Consider the following 21,329-nt stretch of genomic DNA (forward strand, 5'->3'; position numbering starts at 1 on the left):
AGTTGGTTTGATCGGTGCTGCTTTCTCTCCTGTTATGCAAATCTGTGCTTCTGTACTTGTGTGCATCTTGGTTCCCTTGGTATTTTATTTCATTTATTGTTCTGACTCCACTATTTTATCCTTTCTATTATTACTCTATTGATTTCTATCCTGATTAATTTCTCAATCTAGGTTTGAGTGCTGTTACAGCGGCCATGCGTTCTCTGTGGATGGATTTCTTTTATGGAACAAAGAACCTGCATTTCTATAGTGCCTTTCACGATCTCAGGACATCCCAAACACTTTACAGCCAATGAAGTACTTTTTGAAGTGCAGTCACTGTTGTAATGTAGGAAACGCAGCAGCCAATTTGTGCACAGCAAGCTCCCGCAAGCAGCAATGTGATAATGACCAGATAATCTGTTTCAGCGGTCCAGGTTTGAGGGAAAAATATCGGCCAGGGCACCAGGGAGAACTCCCTTGCTGTTCTTCAAATAGTGGCCATGGGATCCTTTAAGTCTACCAGAGCAGGAAAATGGGGCCTCGGTTTAACGTCTCGTCCGTAAGACGGCACCTCCGATAGTGCAGCACTCCCTCAGCACTGCACTGGAGTGTCAGCCTGGATTTTGTGCTCAAGTGTCTGGAGTGGAACTTGATCCCATAACCTTCTCATTCAGGCACCAGTGCTGCTACTGAGCCAAGGCTGACTCTAAAGGGATCACGGAAATCACAGAAACCCCACAGTGCAGATCGAGGCCATTTCGGCCCATCAAGCCTGCACCGACACATATCCCACCCTATCCCCGTAACCCCACGTATTTAATCCCCCTAACACTAAGGGTCAATTTATCATAGCCAATCAACCTAACCCACACATCTTTGGACTGTGGGAGGAAACCGGAGCACCCGGAGGAAACCCACGCAAACACGGGGAGAATGTGCAAACTCCACACAGACAGTCGCCCGAGGCCGGATTCGAACCCGGGTCCCTGGCGCTGTGAGGCAACAGTGCTAACCACTATGCCAATTTTCTCCACTCCCCTTCTGGGTCTTTAGAGCAGCACTGACTCCTTGCTGTAAGATAAATGAGGCAGTAACTGCATTCAACGGACTGCAGCACCATCTTGAGTGGTTTTATTTCCTGCGCCGCTGGCATATGTAAGCACCCTGTGCTTGTTGGAAACTCATTGCAGCCTCTGCCCTGGCCTCTACCCTGCATGGACATAGGGCAGATTTCAGAGCGCCCGGGCGGGATTGACAAAAATGGTGAGGAAGATTCCTTTCGAGGTTCAAAGATACGGAAATCTGCCTACCTGCGTGCATGTGAGCACCAAGTTAAATCTTGGAATAAAAACAGAAAATGCTGGAGGAACTCGAGCAGGTCAGGCAGCATCTGTGAAGAGAGAAACTGAGTTAACGTTTCAGGTCGATGACCTTTCGTCGGAACTGGAAAAAAGCAGGAAATGGAACAGATTTACAGCAAGGGTAGGGGCTGGGAAAGGGGGAGGGGATGAAAGAACAAAAGGGAAGGCCTGTGATAGGATAGAAGGCAGGAGAGGTAAAGAGACATTGAGAGATATTCAAGGCGAGAGGAGATGGTAATGGGACAGGTAACTTGTTTTAAAATCTGTTCCATTTCCCGCTGAATGTCTCCAGCATTTTCTGTTTTTAGTTCAGATTTCCAGCATCTGCAGTATTTTCTTTTTGTATTAAGTTAAATCTTGGCGTTGGAAGACAACTTGGTGGTGGTATTACCTGCTGAGTTATTGATCTTTGCCGTACCATCACTGGGGGAACCACGCCGGGCGGCAAATGAAGTGTCACCCGCAGGGAAGCAGGTGAAAATCAAAGCAGTCAACTGGCAGGTGCCCTGGGGCCAATATTTCTCCCTCCAGCAACATCACTAAATCAGATGATCTGGTCATTCATTATCACTGCTGTTTGTGGGAGCTTGCTTTGTGCACAAATTGGCTCTTTGGGATGTCCTGAGGTCGTGAAAGTTATTGTATAAATGCAAGTTATTTTTTTTCTTTTACCTATTTGGGCCTGAGAATTGTGTATGGGCCTGAATTCTAAAGGCGCCTGAAAAATGTGTATTGGGAATTATGGTCTTTGCGCACATGGTCTTAACTTTACTAAGGATTGTGTATTGTGGGAGTGGCATGAACTATGGAAGATATACAACAACAACTTGTATTTATATAGCACCTTTCACGCAGTAAAACGTCCCACGACGCTTCAGAGGAACGTTATCAAACAAAATTTGACACCGAGGCACATGAGATATTAGGGCAGGTGACCAAAAGCTTGGTCAAAGAGGCAGGTTTTAAGGAGCGTCTTAAAGGCGGAAAGAGAGGCAGAGAGGTTTAGGCAGGGAATTCCAGAGCTTGGGGCCCTAGCAGCTGAAGGCACGGCCGCCAATGGTGGAGCGATTAAAATCAGGGATGTTCAAGTGGCCAGAATTAGAGGAGAAGGTATCGGGGGGTTGTGGGGCTGGAGGCGATTACAGAGATAGGGAGGGGCGAGGCCATGGAGGGATTTGAAAACCAGGATGAGAATTTTGAATTCAAGGTGTTGCTTAACTGGGAGCGAGTGTAGGTCAGCGAGCGCAGGAGTGATGGGTGAACGGGACTTGGTGCAAGTTAGAGCACAGGAAGCAAGAGTTTTGGATCACCTCAAGTTTACAGAGGGTAGAACGTGGGAGGCCGGCCAGGAATGCATTGGAGTAGTCAGGTCTAGAGGTAACAAAGGCATGGATGAGGGTTTCAGCAGCAGATGAGCTGAGGCAGGGGCGGAGTCGGTGATGTTCCGGAGGTGGAAATCGGCTTCACTCTCCTGATGAGATTGTGTGTATTCAAGAGACCTGCTCTGCATTATGTTAGCTTCTGTTCAGGCTAGCAATCACACTGCTGGACTGTACGTGCAAGCTAAGAGCAACTAAAGGTTAATTTAAAATCGCCTTTGTTAGAAAAGCCAACATGTCGGTGCGAAAACCCCTGCTGTCTTTTAAGATTGGCGAGAAGACCATTATCACGATGAAAACAGTTTTATATTTCTCTGTTGCGTGCCCCTGACCCGTTTCCCAATGTGTATGGTGACGCACTCCTGGCTGGCCTCCCACATTCTACCCTACGTAAACTTGAGGTGATCCAAAACTCGGCTGCCCCGTGTCCTAACTCGCACCAATTCCCGCTCGCCCATCACCCCTGTGCTCGCTGACCTACATTGGCTCCCGGTAAGGTAGCGACTCGATTTCAAAATTCTCATCCTTGTTTTCAAATCCCTCCATTGCCTCACCCCCCCCTCCCTATCTCCGTAACCTCCTGTAAGCTCCCCGCTGGAGTGGAGCTAATTTACAGAACTAACGGGAAACTGTTCAACCTCCGTCGCCTCCAGTCCAGATCCAAGGTCGTCCCATCCTCTGTCATCGAATTACAGTATGCAGACGACGCTTGCGTCTGCGCTCACTCAGAGGTCGAACTCCAAACCATCGTCGACGCCTTCACCGACGCATACGAGAGCATGGGCCTTACACTAAACATCTGTAAGACAAAGGTCCTCTACCAACATGCCCCTGCCACACAGTACTGCCCCCCGCTTATGGACAACGTGGACCACTTTCCATACCTGTCAACAAGGGCAGACGTCGATGACTAAGCCCAACACCGCCTACAGTGTGCCAGTGCAGCCTTCGGTCGCCTGAGGAAGAGAGTGTTTGAAGACCAGGACCTCAAAGCCGGCACCAAGCTCATGGTCTACAGAGCAGTAGTGATAACCGCCCTCTTGTATGCCTCAGAGACATGGACCATGTACAGCAGGCACCTCAAAGCACTGGAGAGGTACCACCAACGCTGCCTCCGCAAGATCCTGCAAATCCATTGGCAGGATAGGCGCACCAACGTCAGTGTTCTCGCTCAGGCCAACATCCCCAGCATCGAAGCTTTGACCATGCTCGATCAGCTCCGATGGACGGGTGACATCGTCCGCATGCCCGATACGCGACTCCCAAAACAAGCGCTGTACTTGGCGCTCCGACAGGGCAAGAGCCCTAGATGGGCAGAGGAAACGCTTCAAGGACACCCTCAAAGCCTTCTTGAAAAAGTGCAACATCTCCACCGACACCTGGGAATCCCTGGCCCAAGACCGCACAAAGTGGAGGAGAAGCATCCGGGAAGGCTCCGAACACCTCGAGTCTCTTCGCCGGGAGCAAGCGCAAGGAGCGCATGTCAACCCAAGCACCCCACCCACCCGCCCCTTCAACCACCGTCTGCCCCACCTGTGACAGAGACTGTAGATCCCGCACTGGCCTCATAGAAACATAGAAGATAGGAACAGGAGTAGGCCATTCGGCCCCTCGAGCCTGCTCTGCCATTTAATGAGATCATGGCTGATCATCCAAATTCAATCACCTGAGAACTAATTTTTAATGTGGAAGCAAGCCATCCTCGGTTCCGAGGGACTGACTGCCTAAGAAGAAGCAGAAAGAATCTCTTTCAGCTTCACAATACCCCTCCCCCCACCATTGGTGGCCGTGCCTTCTGTTGCCTGGGCCCCAAGCTCTGGAATTCCCTGCCTAAACCTCTCCGTCTCGCTACTTCTCTTTCCTCCTTTAAGACGCTCCTTCAAACCTATCTCATTGACCAAGTCACCTGTGTCAAATATCTCTTTATGTAGCTCGGTGTCAAAGTTTATCTGGTAACGCTCCTGTGAAGCGCCTTGAGACGTTTTACTAAGTTAAAGGCGCTAATATAAATAGAACTTGTCTAATGACGAGTTGCATCAATTCACGTACAAAATTCTCTGTGCAAGTGACACCATCTAGTGGTAATCATAGTGTTTCAGTTCCATAGAATTTCCAAAGAACCAGTTCTGAGACATCAATTTAAAAAGTAAGCAAGTTGGGTTTGTTAAAGAGATGCCGAGGTCATCTAATTTACATTTTCAAGATTATAGGGTATGCCTTCCTCCCGTCACTCATGTTTCTGAAAATGTCAGCAGGACTATAATGTCAGGTGAGGGCAGAATAGGGTTTGGTCTTCCAACAACAACTTGTATTTATATAGCGCCTTTTAATGTAGCAAAACGTCCCCAGGCGCTTCACCGTTGTCAAACACCGAGCCACGTAAGGAGATATTGAGACACGTGACCAAAAGCTTGGTCAAAGAGGTAGGTTTCGAGGAGCATTTTAAAGGAGGAGGTAGTAGAGGGGTTTGGGGAGGGAATTCCAGAGCGGAGGGCCTCGCCAGCTGGAGACACGGCCACCAGTGGTGGAGCGATGAAAATCGGGGGGATGCGCGAGAGGCCAGAATTGGAGAAGCGCAACGATCTCGAGGATTGTAGGGCTGGAGGAGGTTACAGCGATATACAATTATGAACAGAATTGGAAAAGTTGACCCACTTTGACAATGTGTCCAAAATTCAAGGGACACAACCTAGTAAGTTAGCAGCAGGAAGGGCTGTCGGGCAGAAGGTTTTTGCCGAATAGCTAATCGATCTATGGAATAAATAGACTTTTAAGAAACCAGGGAAGCCAGCTTAAGAGGACAATGTATATGGGGTTCAAAGAAAGACTTGCACGGCACGGTGGCATAGTGGTTAGCACTGTTGCCTCACAGCGCCAGGGACCCCGGGTTCGAATCCGGCCTCGGGCGACTGTTTGTGTGGAGTTTGCACATTCTCCCCGTGTTTGCGTGGGTTTACTCCGGGTGCTCCGGTTTCCTCCCACAGTCCAAAGATGTGCAGGTTAGGTTGATTGGCTATGATAAATTGACCCTTAGTGTTAGGGGGATTAAATACGTGGGGTTAAGGGGATAGGGTGGGATATGTGTCGGTGCAGGCTCGATGGGCCGAAATGGCCTCTATCTGCACTGTGGGGTTTCTGTGATTCTGTGATATAGCACCTTTCATGACCTCAGAACAAAGTGCTTTACAGCCAATGAAATTTATGTGGGTGTTAAGGCTGTTGATCGTAATTCTGCACGTTTTAAATTAAAATTTAGGTAAAGTAGTCCTATAGTGACCCCTATTAAAGTGCGATTGCCAACTTCAAGACTCCTATTTAAAAGAGGAAGAGAATATTTTGAATGTGTTGACAGGTTTTGCTCATTCTGCTGTTTCTATGGGGACTACCTGTGAGGGGGTGAAGCAGAACATCGTGAACCAACATAATTGAGGCTTAAAGCGCACCCACGTTACTGGCTCCTACGTAAAACCATCTCCTTCGCCCACTGTCGGCTCTGCAACTCCTTCAAGTCAGTTTCCCTTGGCGTCATCCACGCATCTTACGCAGTGAGAATATTAACAATGGGGGGGGGGGGGGGAGAGAGAATTTTATGCCCGTCCTTACGTGTAGCGCTTTCATCTGAGTCAGAGCGTGTAGGTTCGACCCTCGCTCCAGAAGTTGAGCACATAATCCCGGCTGACGCTTGCAGCCTTGAGTGGGTGTGCACTGTCGGTGATGCTGAGCTTTAGATGAGAGGTTGCATTAAGTCAGCCTGGTCCTGTAGTTGAGTTGGATGCTGAAGATCCCAAGTCACTATTTAAAGAACAGCCGGGAGTTCTCCCAGTGTCCTGGGTAACGTTCGTGTCTCAACCAAAATCATCAAAGCAGGCAAACTGGTCAGTCAACTTGTTGCTGTTTGTGGGATCTTGCTGTGTGCAGAACAGCTACTATTTTGCCAATACTGGCTCTCTCGCCTCTCACTTCAAAGTAGTGAGTTGTATGAGAAGTGCTTTGAAATGTTTGCGAAATATTAATAGGTGCTGTACAAATGCAATGTTTGTTCTCCCCTCATATATTCTTTTTCTTGGTCCTCGCTCCTATCACTCAGTTGCTGTGTTTCTCTCTCCTCTCTCTCGCGCCACTCCCTCGCCCCCTCCCTCGCCTTGCGCGCTCTCTCTCGCCCTCGGGCACTCTCACGCTCTCGCTCCCCCTCACTTTCACTCTCTCTCGCCTCTCTCGCTTTCGCTCCCCCCTCGCCGCTCGCCCCCATCCCCGCTTCGCCCCCCCCCCGCTCGGCCCCCACCCCCCGCTCGGCCCCCCCCTGCTCGCGCCCCCCCCCCGCTCGCGCCCCCCCCCGCCCGCGCCCCCCCCCCCGCTCGCGCCCCACGCTCGCGCCCCCCGCTCGCCGCCCTCGGCCCCCCGCTCGCCGCCCCCTCGCGCTCGCCGCCCCCTCGCGCCCCCCGCTTCGCCGCCACCCCCTCGCGCCCCCCGCTCGCCGCGCCCCCGCTCGCCGCCCCCTCGCGCCCCCCGCTCGCCGCCCCCTCGCGCCCCCCGCTCGCCGCCCCCTCGCGCCCCCCCGCTCGCCGCCCCCCGCTCGCCGCCCCCCGCTCGCCGCCCCTCGCGCTCGCCGCCCCCCTCGCGCCCACGCTCGCCGCCCCTCGCGCACCCGCTCGCCGCCCCCGCTCGCGCCCCCCGCTCGCGCCCCCCGCTCGGCGCCCCCCCGCTCGGCGCCCCGCCGCGCCCCCTCGCGCCCCCCGCTCGCCCCCCGCTCGCCGCCCCCCCCCGCTCGCCGCCCCCCCCGCTCGCCGCCCCCCACCGCTCGCCGCCCCCCCCCCGCTCGCCGCCCCCTCGCGCCCCCCGCTCGCCGCCCCCCGCTCGCCGCCCCCCGGCACGCCCGCTCGCCGCCCCCCCTCGCGCCGCCCCCTCGCGCCCCCCGCTCGCCTCGCCTCGCGCTTGCGCCCCCGCTCGCCGCCGCCCCCCGCTCGCCCTCCCGCCGCCACCTCCGTCTCGCGCCGCCCTCGCCCTCTCCTCTCCTCTCTTAGTCAGAGAGATGGACTAAGGTGAATCCAGTATTGAAAGGCATTGGCTATCAGCAGAGCAGAACAGAACACTAGAGCAGAAAGGGTTAAGAGGAGACCCGATAAAAGTATTCTAAATTGAGGCATCTTGGTAAAATAAATAGGGGGAAACTATTTCCACTTGTGTGAGTCAGTAACGAGAGGGTACAAATTGAAGATTTATGAATGAACAAAATTGAGAAAAACAAAATTACACAGTGGGTTGTTAGGACATGGACGGCTCAACCAGAAACTGTGATGGAAGCAGAATCGATAATAGCTTTTAAAAGGTAAATCGATAAATATCTGAAAAGGAGCCAGCAGGGGCGCAATGAGCCAGATGGCTATCTTCTGTGCTGTAAAAGGTCGATGATTCTGGCTGCTGAGCAATGTCGGCTGCTGAGCAATGTCATTTTGTTTGGCGCCGCGCGGTCCATTCAAAATACCGCAGGTGCGCAGTTTTTTTCCTCATTGAAATGCCGGCTGCGCGGGGTTCCTGGATCTCCGCGCAGCTTACCAGGAGCATTGGTGCTGAGAGTGAGACATTTATTGAAAAAAAGGACATTAACACGCATCCGGTATTGTAAGCAGAGTTACCTAGAATTACGTAGCATTTACAGCATCGAATCCGAATCCCCCAAATTCCAGGAGTGAGATTTTCAATTATGAACCCTCACCCGAGGCATTGTCTCGTGACAAAAACACAATCACGGTTGAGCAGCCAGCTGAGCCGGTTACAAGGACTGCCAGCAACGGCCAGGGTATCATTTTCTCTCTCTTTCTCTCATTTTATTACTTTCCCTTTTTCCCTGTATTTCTCCCTCCAGGATTCTCGAGTTTTTTCTCTCGTGCGTGAATGCTGGTTGGGTTGGGGCTATCCCAGCATTCTTCACAGCAGTGAAAGCCCTCCATTACCGCTCATAAAGCTCTGTAGTTCCAATAGGGGCTTTTCACTGCCGCAATGGGTTCTGGGATTCGCCTGCTTCCATCGTTCTCTCTCTCTCTCTCTCTCTCTCTCTCTCTCTCTCTCTCTCTGCTTTCTCTCTCTCCAGTAAAAGCAATGCGGGGAGGGGAGGAATTACTGACACCGTAAATCCATGTGGGCTGAGAGTTTGCAGCCCTCCGATAGCGAGGGCTCGATTTCCCGTGGAACCATATGTGGGCGAGTTGGTAGAGCCTGAATTTTTAAGTCTGAGAGTTTGTTAGCAGCATGTGAACCACACTGTACACTTAATGGAGCCACATTTTTTGTTGGTGCGGAAGTTTTCCTTTCTTCCGGTTTTCTTTTTTCAACTTTTCGGAAGCTACGCCGGGGGTGGTAGAGAGATTGTGCCGTCAGAGAAAATTGCTGAACCTGTTAACATGAGAATGGTGTAATTGAGAGAGTTCTAACATCATGAGTCATGAATAATTTCTGTTCTATTGCCGTCTAGTTAACCACAGTGATCATACAACATCTGTGATGCAAGCCTGCTTTCCTCTGTAGCATATAAATATCTGCACATTTCTCTCTCTCTCTCTCTCTCGGGCTCACTCGCTTACCGCAGGCTACATTTCTCTCAGTGGCCCCTTTTGGATAAAAGCTTGTCCAAATTTGGTGTTTTTATTCTTTTGAAATGTTGCTCCCTGCTGTACTTCACGCCATTCACAGATAATCTCTCTACCAACAGCCAACAGGAAAAAAGAAAGGGAACGACCGGAAATCTCGCTACCCTCCGATTTCGAGCACACGATACATGTTGGATTTGATGCCGTCACAGGGGAGTTCACAGTAAGTAATCTTACACATTACAATGGATGGTGGTGGGAGGAATCATTCAAAATTAAGTTATTTGACAATTCCGTATCTTAAATTGAAAAGATAATTCGCAGGTGATAAATGACATTGACTTACATAGTATTGCATAGATCTATGCCGTTGTTTGTGCTCCACACGAGCTTACTTCACCCCATCAACATAATGGCCCAGAAATTAGGTTCGGGGGCTTGCCGCGCGTGCAAGCCCCCGATGTGCACTCACCCGGCGCGCCGACATCTGAAGCCTGGGCCTGCTTGGAATTCCTGTCACTGGCCCGGCTCAGATGTCGGCGCGCTGTGCTTACCTGATCCAGCGGCGTAGTTAGTTCGATGTGCCGGCTGGGATCAGGTGAGCACTGTGCAGCCAATCAGGGGAGGGGAAACTTCATTCATGAGTTTGATAGTAAGAACTGTCAAACTCATGAAAAGTACGGGCGCCCAAAAGACTAGTTTAACTTTAAATAAAATTTTTAAAAAATCCCAATAATTAAATAAACTATAAATAACTTTAAAAAACTATTTTAAACAATTCATCAAATTTTTGAAAAAAATAATTTTTTTAAAAATCGGGTCTAAAACTACACTTACCTTACTGTAAAGTCCTTAAAAACAATAAAGCTGTGGAAAAAAGTTATAATTTTAAGTAATAGACCACTTACCTTAAAGAATGAAGTCCTTACGTCTCCTTTTTACATTCGTGAAAAGGAGAGGCCCTTACACACGCGCAAACCTGTGGGGGGGGAAAAAGGAATTTCAGCGCGCACGCGCAGACTCCTGCGCGCACGCGTTCGTCCCCTGAACCCCTTGGTTCAGAGGACAGGAAATGCTGGTTTTCCGCGCATGCGCTGTGCATGCTGAAAACCGACACTTCCATCGGGCCCACGAGTGAGTGCTCCGTCCGTACTCACGCGTTGGGCCCGGAATTACTGGGCCATCATCAACTATTCCTGTCTCCCTCATATGCTTATCTAGCTTCCCCTTAAATGCATCTATACTATTCACCTCAACCACTCCTTGTGGTAGCGAGTTCCACATTCTCATCACGCTCTGGGTAAAGAAGTTTCTCCTGAGTTCCTTATTGGATTTATTACTAATATTATCTAATATTTATTGCCTCTAGTTTTGGACTTCCCCACATGTGGAAACATCTTCTCTACATCTACCCTATCGAACCCCTTCATAATTTTAAAGACCTCTATTAGGTCAGTTCAGCCTTCTCCTTTTCCGGAGAAAAGAGCCCCAGTCTGTTCAGTCTTTCCTGATAATTATAACCACCTCAGTTCTGGAATCCTCCTTGTAAGTCTCTGGTATCATCCTTGCAGAATCTGCCCCATGCATATTTTATTTTTATAAAATAATACAACTTAAGATGGCACAGTTTCAAGTGGTGAAAGGAAATTTAGAATGTCAAAATTCTTCATTACACAACGAGTTATCAATGCTTGGAATAGCCTTCCAGGTTGAGAGCTGGAGGCAAAAACCTCGAACTGTTGAGAAGCAGCTGGATGGTGTAATGGGAAACTTGGATTTTTTATGTACCTTTGTTACCTCTAGACTTGACTATTCCAACGCACTCCTGGCTGGCCTCCCACATTCCACACTACGTAAACTTGAGGTCATCCAAAACTCGGCTGCCCGTGTCCTAACTCGCACCAAGTCCCATTCGCCCATCACCCCTGTGCTCACTGACCTACATTGGCTCCCAGTTAAGCAACGCCTCGATTTCAAAAATTCTCATCCTTGTTTTCAAATCCCTCCATGGCCCTCGCCCCCTCCCTATCTCTGTAATCTCCTTCAGCCCCACAACCCCCGAGATATCTGCACTCCTCTAATTCTGCCCTCCTGAGAATCCCTGATCATAATTGCTCAATCATTAGTGGCCGTGCCTTTTGTTGCCTAGGCCTGAAGCTCTGGAATTCCCTGCCTAAACCTCTCTGCCTCGCTACCTCTCTTTCCTCCTTTAAGACGCTCCTTAAAACCTACCTCTTTGACCAAGCTTTTGGTCACCTGCCCTAATTTATCCTTTTGTGGATCGGTGTCAAATTTTTTGTCTTAAAATACTCCTGTGCAGCGCCTTTTACTACGTTAAAGGCGCTATATAAATACAGGTGGTTGTTGTACCGGTGAGCAAGGAGGAACTGAATGGCCTTCCTCATCTATAACTATCCTGTGATCCCCTGATCTAACAAGTCTGTGGGTTTGTTCAGTGGGCTTATCTGGTAGGTTATTGAACCACGACAGGTTCAATCTCTGGCCCGTGCTGAGTTAGCACATCTCCGCTGCAATAGGGGAGCTATAACTGACCTCCCTGCTCCTGGATTTCGAAGGGAAAAATTGGGCAGGATTCCCACTCCTCATTACAATCCAGTGGAATCCTCCAGTGAATGTGCAGAGGTTAGGCAAGGGCAGCATTGAGCGCAACTGTGTACTTAAAGGGTTAAAAAAAAAATATATCATCAAGAATAAATTGATTACTTTTCTACTGCTGTAAATTGCTCCATAAAATCATGAATGGTTTTCAGAATTACATTTGTCTTTCTTTTCTCTCTCTCCTTCCCCTAACCCAGGGCATGCCAGAGCAATGGGCTCGGTTACTGCAGACATCAAATATCACAAAATTGGAGCAGAAAAAGAATCCACAGGCAGTGCTGGATGTTTTGAAATTCTATGATTCAAAAGAAACATCAAACAGTCAAAAATACATGAGCTTCACCGGTAAGAGGATCCTCATCTTCTCAAATCCAATTTTCCTATTGTGCCTCTTCCTCATCCTTGTTGTCCTCCTCCTTCTCTTCCCTTCACCTAGGTAGCCTGGGTTGTGACCACATCTATAGCTGCTGTTCATTGGCTACTGTGCTCTTTGTCATCGGTCAAGACTACCGTGATCTTTATTTCTTCCTTCCCCCCCCCCCTCCCGCTGTTGCTTCTGCCCCTCCCTATCTCCGTAACCACCTCCAGCCCTACAACCCTCCGAGATCTCTGCGCTCCTCCAATTCTGGCCTCTTGCCCATCCCAAGATGCCCTTCGCTCCACCATTGCCAGCCATGCCGTCAGCCGCCTGGGCCCTAAGCTCTGAAACCCTCTCCCTAAACCTTTCCGCCTGTCTACCAACGTCCCCTATAAGCTGCTCTGCCTCCTGCACGATCTGCCTCTCCCAATGCGCGGCCCATTCCAATTTTCGCGCGTGCATGATATCTACAGCGGAAAAGCCGGTGAGCGGCCTGTGCGGGACCTTGCAGATGATTGCGCGGCTTCGGGGGAACATCGCTGTCTACCCCTCTCTCTCTCTCTTTAAGTCGCTCCTTAAAACCTACCGCTTTGGCCAAGCTCTTGGTCACCTGTCCTAATATCGCTTCATGTGGCTTGGTGTCAGATTTTGCCTGATAACGCTCCCGTGTAGTGCCTTGGGATGTTTTATTACTTTGAAGGTGCTATATAAATGCCAGCTGTTGTTGTTGGAGCACTTCACTTCACCATCATTTAAAAAAAATAATTCTTCGGGATGTGGACAAGGCCGGCACTTACTGCCCATTCCTAGTGGGCCTCGAGCAGTGGGACGGCATCTTGATCCGCTGCAGTTCGTGTGGTGAAGGTTCTTCCACTGTGCCACTAGGTAGGAAGTTCCAGGAGTTTGACCCAGCGACGATGAAGGGCCGGTGATACCCTCCACTGCACAATTGTGAATTTTCTCACTGTTTCCCACCTTGAGTATTGTGTGCAGTTTTGGTCGCCTTATCTGAGGAAGGATGTTCTTGCCATGGAGAAAGTGCAGCGAAGATTCACCAGACTGATACCTGGGATGGCAGGAATGACGTATGAGGAGAGATTGGGCCGATTAGGCTTATATTTGCTGGAGATTAGAAGAATGAGAGGGGATCTCATTGAAACTTATAAAATTCTAACAGGGCTAGACAGACTAGATGCAGGAAGGCTGTTCCCGATGGCGGGGGAGTCCAGAACCAGGGGTCACAGTCTAAGGATAAGAGGTAAGCCATTTAGGACAGAGATGAGGAGGAATTTCTTCACCCAGAGAGTGGTGAACCTGTGGAATTCTCTACCACAGAAGGCAGTTGAGGCCAATTCATTAAATATATTCAAGAAGGAGTTAGATATATTTCTTAAGGCTAAAGGGATCAAGGGATATGGGGAGAAAGCAGGGACAGGGTACTGAATTTGGATGATCAGCCATGATCTCATTAAATGGCGGAACAGGCTCGAGGGGCCGAATGGCCTACTCCTGCTCCTATGTTTCTATGTTATGCTATGGCTTCTCTGAAAGAGTTGCCAAAACCGACACCCAAGCGCATAATCGTCGCAGCCAACAGAGACTTTAATCCAGTGAGTCCGGGCTAAGCCAAACCCAGATCCCAGAGGTACAAAAATAATGTTCTAACACAGGGCAGCAGCCAATTTCTTGTCAATGGTTTTTTTAAATCAAATCTTTGACAAGATGCACATAACAGGAACGCACGTGTAAAAACTAATTTACATTAAACAAAGTCAATTTTCTAGCTGCCCAATAGTGGAAAGTGGTCACTGATTGCCTCCAACAGGTCCCGGGAATTAAAGAGAGAAATTTGGTTGAATGGAAGATCTGTGATGAGGAGGCACTCTCTATCTCGCACTCCAGTATCTTTCAAGCAGCTCCAGCTCCTGTTCCACTCCTTAGTTTTGTGGCCCTCCATATTATCACAGCGATTTTTGTTCTAAATTACTGCTTGTGAAAAGGGCACTGGTTTGCAGCATTGCTTCCTGGGGGTGTACATTGGTGGAGCAACATGCAGGGCCATAGAGGTAGGGAACCAGTCCAATGCATGGGTGAACACCTTGTTCATGTCATTAGCGCCTGCAGAAGGAGCACTTCACCATCATGATCGCCCATATCCAGTGCCCCGAGGTTGAATGTTCATTGTTGCTGTGGTTTAGAATCTAAGCCCAGCATTCGACAGAGCTCCACGACCAGCTCACGATCCTGTTTTATCATAAATTAACATAGAATCGGCCAGTTTCTATAGTGAAATTGGGCACGGTAAAATTGATGGGTGAGTGAATCCAAGTCACTCTCTGATTTAGTAATCCACAGGCCTGGATTAATAATCCAGAGAGCGTAAATTCAAACCCCACCATGGCACTTTGAGAATTTGAATTCAGTTTTTTTTTAAATATCTGGAAGTGAACGTGAAGCTGTTGGATTGTCATTAAAAACCCAACTGGTTCACCAATGTCCTTTTTTGGTGAAGGAAACCTGTCACCCTTACCCGGCCTGGGCTGATAGAGTCATAGAGTTTTACAGCACAGAAAGAGGCCCTTCGGCCCATCGTGTCCGCGCCGCCCATCCATCCCTGTCCTGTCTAATCCCATTTTCCAGCATTTGGTCCATAGCCTTGTATGCAATGGCATTTCAAGTGCTCATCCAAATGCTTCTTGAATGTTGTGAGGGTTCCTGCCTCTACCACCCTTTCAGGCAATGAGTTCCAGATTCCAACCACCCTCTGGGTGAAAAAGTTCCTCCTCAAATCCCCTCTAAATCTCCTGCCCCTTACCCTGAATCTATGCCCCCTTGTTATTGACCCCCCTACTAAGGGGAAAAGTTCCTCTTTATCTACCCTATCTATGCCCCTCATCATTTTGTACACCTCAATCAGGTCCCCCCTCAGCCTTCTTTGCTCCAAGGAAAACAACCCCAGCCTGTTTAGTCTTTCTTCATAGCTGAGGCGCTCCATCCCAGGTAACATCCTGGTGAATCTTCTCTGCACCCTCTCCAAAGCAATCACATCCTTCCTATAGTGAGGCGACCAGAACTGCACACAGTACTCCAGCTGTGGCCTCACCAGCGTTTTGTACAGCTCCATCATAACCTCCCTGCTCTTATATTCTATGCCTCGGCTAATGAAGGCAAGTATCCCATATGCCTTTTTAACCACCTTATCTACCTGTTCCGCTGCCTTCTGAGATCTATGTACATGTACACCAAGGTCCCTCTGACCCTCTGTACTTCCTAGGGTCCTACCACTCATTGTGTATTCCCTTGCCTTATTTGTCCGTCCAAAATGCATCACCTCGCACTTTTCAGGGTTAAATTCCATTTGCCACTTTTCCGCCCATCTGACCAACCCGTTTATGTCGTCCTGTAGCCTGAGGCTTTCCTCCTCGCAATTTACCACCCCACCAATTTTCGTGTCATCTGCGAACTTACTGATCATACCTTTTACATTCTCATCCAAATCATTTATGTAGATCACAAACAACAAGGGACCCAGCACCGATCCCTGAGGTACCCCACTGGACACAGGCTTCCAGTCACAAAAGCATCCTTCGACCATCACCCTCTGCCTCCTGCCACTCAGCCAGTTTAGGATCCAACGCGCCAAGGCACCTGGATCCCATGGGCTCTTACCTTCTTGACCAGTCTCCTATGCGGGACTTTGTCAAAAGCTTTACTGAAGTCCATGTAAACCACATCCACAGCATTTCCCTCATCCACCCCCCTAGTCACCCCCTCGAAAAATTCAATCAGATTTGTCAGACATGATTTACCCTTGACAAAGCCATGCTGACTATCCCCGATTAATCCTTGCCTCTCCAAGTGGAGACTAATTTTGTCCCTCAGAATTTTTTCCAATAATTTCCCTACCACAGATGTTAGGCTCACTGGCCTGTAATTCCCTGGTTTATCCCTGCTACCCTTCTTGTATAATGGTACTACATTAGCTGTTCTCCAGTCCTCTGGTACATCCCCTGTGGCCAGAGAGGTTCTGAAAATTTGTGTCAGAGCCCCTGCAATCTCCTCCTTTGCCTCCCACAGCAGCCTGGGATACATCTCGTCCGGGCCTGGGGATTTATCCACTTTTTGGCCTGCTAAAACCGCTAGCACCTCCTCCCTCTCGATGCTAATATGTTCAAGTATGTCACAGTCCCCTTGCCCGATTTCTATGTCTGCATCGTCTCTCTCCATAGTGAACACAGATGCAAAAAATTCATTTAAAACCCCGCCTACATCCTCTGGCTCTACACACAGATTGCCACTTTGGTCCCTAATGGGCCCTACCCTTTCCCTGGTTATCCTCTTGCCCTTAATATACTTATAAAACATCTTAGGATTTTCCTTTATTTTGCTCGCCAGTGTTATTTCATGGCCCCTCCTCGCCCTCCTAATTTCTTTTTTAAGTATGCCCCTGCACTTTTTATACTCCTCTAGGGCTTCTTCCGTCTTTAGTCTTTTGTAACTGCCAAAAGCCCCCCTTTTATTTCTAATGCATTTTTGTATATCCCTTGTCATCCAAGGTTCCCTTTGCTTGTTGGTCCCACCCTTGACCTTTACAGGAACATGTTGGCGTTGTACTCTCTCTATTTCCCTTCTGAAAGTCTCCCACTGTCTTGATGTGGATTTTCCTATAAGTAGCTGCTCCCAGTCCACTTTGGCCAGATCCTGCCTTATCATATTAAAATCGGCCTTCCCCCAATTTAGAACCCTTATTTCCGGGCCGTCTTTGTCTTTTTCCATGACCACCTTAAATCTCACCGAATTATGGTCACTATCGCCAAAATGCTCTCCTACTGACACTTCCACCACTTGCCCGGCTACATTCCCCAGAATTAGGTCCAGTATCGCCCCCTCTCTTGTAGAACTTTCTACATGTTGGCTCAAAAAGCTCTCCTGGATGCACTTTAAGAATTCTGCACCCTCTAAGCCTTTCACACGCTGACTATCCCAATTTATATTGGGGAAGTTGAAATCCCCCACTATTATTACCCTATTTCGCACTTTTCTGAGATTTGCCTACATATCTGTTCCTCTATCTCCCCCTGACTGTTTGGGGGCCTATAGTACACTCCCAGCAAAGTGCTTGCCCCCTTTTTGTTTTTAAGTTCTACCCATATGGCCTCATTAGAGGAACCCGCTAATATATCATCCCTCCTTACAGCAGTAATTGACTCCTTAATTAATATTGCAACACCCCCTCCCCTTTTACACCCCCCTCTGTCTCGCCTGAAGATTCTATACCCCGGAATATTGAGCTGCCAGTCCTGACCCTCCCTCAACCATGTCTCCGTGATAGCAACAATATCGTACTCCCATGTGTTCAACAACAACTTCAGTTCGTCCACCTTATTTGCAAGACTCCTTGCATTAAAATAAATGCCTTCCAGCCCTGCCATATTCCCTTTTGCCTTCGCATATTTGCTCTGCCTTGTTTTTTTCTCTGTATTTGGCTGTAAATCACCCCCTGCTATAGCTCCACTCTGTACCCCATCCCCCTGCCAAGTTAGTTTAAACCCCCCCCAGCAGTGCTAGCAAACCTCCCCGCAAGGATATTGGTTCCCCTCTGGTTCAGGTGTAAACCGTCCGACTTGTACAAGTCCCACCTTTCTCAGAAGCAGACCCAGTGATCCAGGAAACTAAAGCCCTCCCTCCTGCACCATCCCTTTAGCCACGCATTCATCTGTTCTATCTTTCCATTCCTATACTCACTAGCACGTGGCACCGGGAGTAATCCAGAGATTACAACCTTTGAGGTCCTGCTCTTTGATCCTTCACCTAGCTCCCTAAATTCTTGCTGCAGGACCTCATCCCTCTTTTTACCTATGTCGTTGGTACCAATGTGAACCACGACCTCTGGCTGTTCACCCTCCCCCTCCAGAATGCCCTGCAGCCGCTCAGTGATATCCTTGACCCTGGCACCAGGGAGGCAACAAACCATCCTGGATTCACGTCTGCGGCCACAGAAACGCCTATCTGTTCCCCTTACTATAGAATCCCCTACCACTATTGCTCCCCCACTCTTTTTCCCCCCTTCCTGGGCAGCAGGAGCACCCCCAGTGCCAGGAAGTTGGCTGCTGCTGCCTTCCCCTGGTGAGTCATCCCCCTCAACAGTATCCAAAGCGGCATACCTGTTTGAGAGGGGAATGGTCACAGGGGTCTCCTGCACTACCTGCCTGCTTCTATTGCTCCTCCTGGTGGTCACCCATTTCCTATCTTCCTGTGCAGCCCTTCCCTGCGGTGTGACCAACTCACTAAACGTGTTATCCACGAACCTCTCAGCATCGTGAATGCTCAACAACCCATCCACCCGCAGCTCCAGCGCCTCAATGCGTTCTGCTAGTAGCTGCAGATGGATGCATCTCTGGCACACGTGGTCATCAGGGGCACCGGGGTCCCTGAATTCCCACATAGAGCAAGAGGAGCATATCACGGGGCTGGGCTCACCTGGCATGACCTTCCCTTTACTTAATTTAAATTAATTTACTATCACCAATTAAAAATATCTCTAAGGCGCTTGTATAGTCTACCAACAGTCCCTGCTACACCAGAAAAGACCCTAGTAACTATAAACTACAGAGTTTAAGTTTAAAAAAGAGAAATACTCACCAACCAATCACTTACCTGCTCCCTGGTGACGTCACACTCTGATTACTTTTTACCTCTCTCCTCTGCTGTTGATTTGGTCCCGCCTCTGCTGAACCCGCCGGTTTTAAGTGCCGCCGGTCGCGCTGCTGCTCTCCCACAGGTCCAAGCTCTCTGACCTCGCCTCTGCTGAACCCGCCGGTTTTAAGTGCCGCCGGTCGCGCTGCTGCTCTCCCACAGGTCCAAGCTCTCTGACCCCGCCTCTGCTGAACCCGCCGGTTTTAAGTGCCGCCGGTCGCGCTGCTGCTCTCCCACAGGTCCAAGCTCTATGACTTCAATCCCACACCAGCGTGGTTGGCTTCTTAACAGCCCCCTGAAGTGGTCTAGCAAGCCACTTGAGGGCAACTAGGGGGATGGGCAATAATTGTCGGCCTTGCCAGTGACGACCCCGTCCTAAGACTGGATAATAATTAAAGTCCATCATTGCTCGAAGCTTGGGAACGGATTGCCTTTCCACTTTCCTACATTAACCTTTGTCTTTCCATGACAGCAACTCGTGGCAAAATATCTCTATACTTTACGCGACTATTTTTTGAAATGTAGTGACCGTTGTTTTTTCACTGGTTTAGAGGTTTGGATGCAGGAAATTGGAGCACGTAACATCCTGAGTGATTGAGCCCCAGAACATGTGGAGATTTTTTTTTTTTTAAGACGTTCTGAATATTTATTTTTTTCTAATAATACACGTAACACAAATTTATGCTTTTATTTTCTGCAGATAAAACAACAGATGGTTATGCTTCCACAAATGCACTGGTGAGTTCCTTAATCACATCGCTGTACTTGTGATAGTTTGGAAACTGCACCTTCAGTAGCAACAGAGATGGGTGGCGCTCATGATCCAAATCATCAAATATTTATCATTTTCCCCTCCCTGGCTGCTGATCTAGGCGTTACGGACTGGAATCTAATTGTGGGGATCTATGGTTTATATATAAAGGATACTTGGGAGCAATGTTCCTTCTGAGCGCGCAGTAATGGGAAAGGTCCCGCACGGGCCGCTCGCCGGCTTTCCCATTGTAAATACCGCGCATGTGCAGAAATCTAAAGGGACCGCGCGTTAAAAGAAACAGACCGCGAAGAACAAAGCGCAGCTCACGGGGGACATTGCTTAGGAGTGAGTTACTGGTTGGGATCTTATTGAAAGGTTCAGGTGGTTGATGTATAGAATAATGAATATCCAGGAGTGTGGTTCAGAATCTAATCGAGAGGTGTTTTTATGGAGTTGGTTTTTCTTTTAAAAATAGAATATATATACATGAGCAAAATGCCTTTGAATCAAGTAATGTACTTCATACAAATAAAATACCATAAGCTGTGCTGCCCAGTTAAATTGTTACAGTCTATTGCAGAGAGCGGTGGGTTGGAAAAACGTGCGGACCAACATACATTGGAATTTTCCTAGAATTTGATCTTGCTGGATTACAAAGTTACTCTAACAGTGGAGCATAAGAACATAGGAATTGCTAATAATTAAAAAAAAAAAAAAAGACTACAGTCCATCTAGTTCGTCTTCTACTATCCTGGTAGTCGATGATACAACGATAATGGAGTTGTTGACTAATCACAGCAATCAATCTCCATCAATTAATCTACAACAGACCCAGACATGAGGCGAGGAAAACCCCCAGTGGTGGAGAGCTTTGGGAACCACAGGTCCAAAGCCACCCGTCCCTCCCCAGAACATGTGGAAATTATTTTAAAAAATTTTAAGACGTTATGAATATTTATTTTTCTAATAGCACACTGTAGCTTACCACATGTCATGTCTCAAATTACTCATGTACTGTTTTCCAAACCATAGCTTGAAATAGCTTTACATGGTCCACATTATCTAGTCCCTTTAGAATCTTAGCAATCATATCATCTCTCAAACCTTCCCTTTTGCAGTGAGAACATGCCCAATTTACAATCATCACGCCTCGTAATTCAATCCTTCCATCCCCTCAATCATTCTGGTTGCTCTCTTCTGTATCCTTTCAACAGCTGCAATATCTTTGTACAAACTCATAGTTGAAGATGGCTAATGGGTCTTTTAACAGCCCTAAGTACTTGTAATGAGGGTCACCGTGGAATAAACCTGGGTATTAATGTGACGCCGTATTAAGGAAGAGTTCATAGAGTGTATTAGGGACGGGTTCCTTGAGCAGTATGTAACTGAACCAACCAGGGGGCAGGCAATCTTAGATCTGGTCCTGTGTAATGAGACAGGATTAATAAAAAATGTCCTAGTAAAGGATCCCCTTGGAATGAGTGACCATAATATGGTTGAATTCCAAATTCAGTTTGAGGGTGAGAGTTGGATCTCAAACCAGCGTACTGAGCTTAAATAAAGGAGACTATGAAGGTATGAGAGTAGAATTGACTA

The 21,329-nt window shown here is 48.6% G+C and overlaps 1 protein-coding gene across 5 annotated transcripts in view; it reads left to right on the forward strand.

The window, feature by feature from the left end:
* The window catches only part of pak1 (p21 protein (Cdc42/Rac)-activated kinase 1), a 235,862-nt gene that overhangs the window by 173,852 nt on the left and 40,681 nt on the right, over window positions 1–21,329 (forward strand). For all 5 annotated transcript variants that reach the window (XM_085999663.1, XM_085999666.1, XM_085999662.1 and 2 more), the window contains 3 exons: window positions 9,429–9,529; window positions 12,123–12,270; window positions 19,680–19,717. In XM_085999663.1, the coding sequence (XP_085855789.1) occupies window positions 9,429–9,529; window positions 12,123–12,270; window positions 19,680–19,717 (287 nt within the window). The remainder of the gene's footprint in view (window positions 1–9,428; window positions 9,530–12,122; window positions 12,271–19,679; window positions 19,718–21,329) is intronic.

This window comes from Somniosus microcephalus, chromosome 10, assembly GCF_052327205.1.
Source record: "Somniosus microcephalus isolate GS21.2 chromosome 10, FLI_Smic_1.0, whole genome shotgun sequence".
In the NCBI taxonomy this organism is placed as follows: domain Eukaryota; kingdom Metazoa; phylum Chordata; class Chondrichthyes; order Squaliformes; family Somniosidae; genus Somniosus; species Somniosus microcephalus.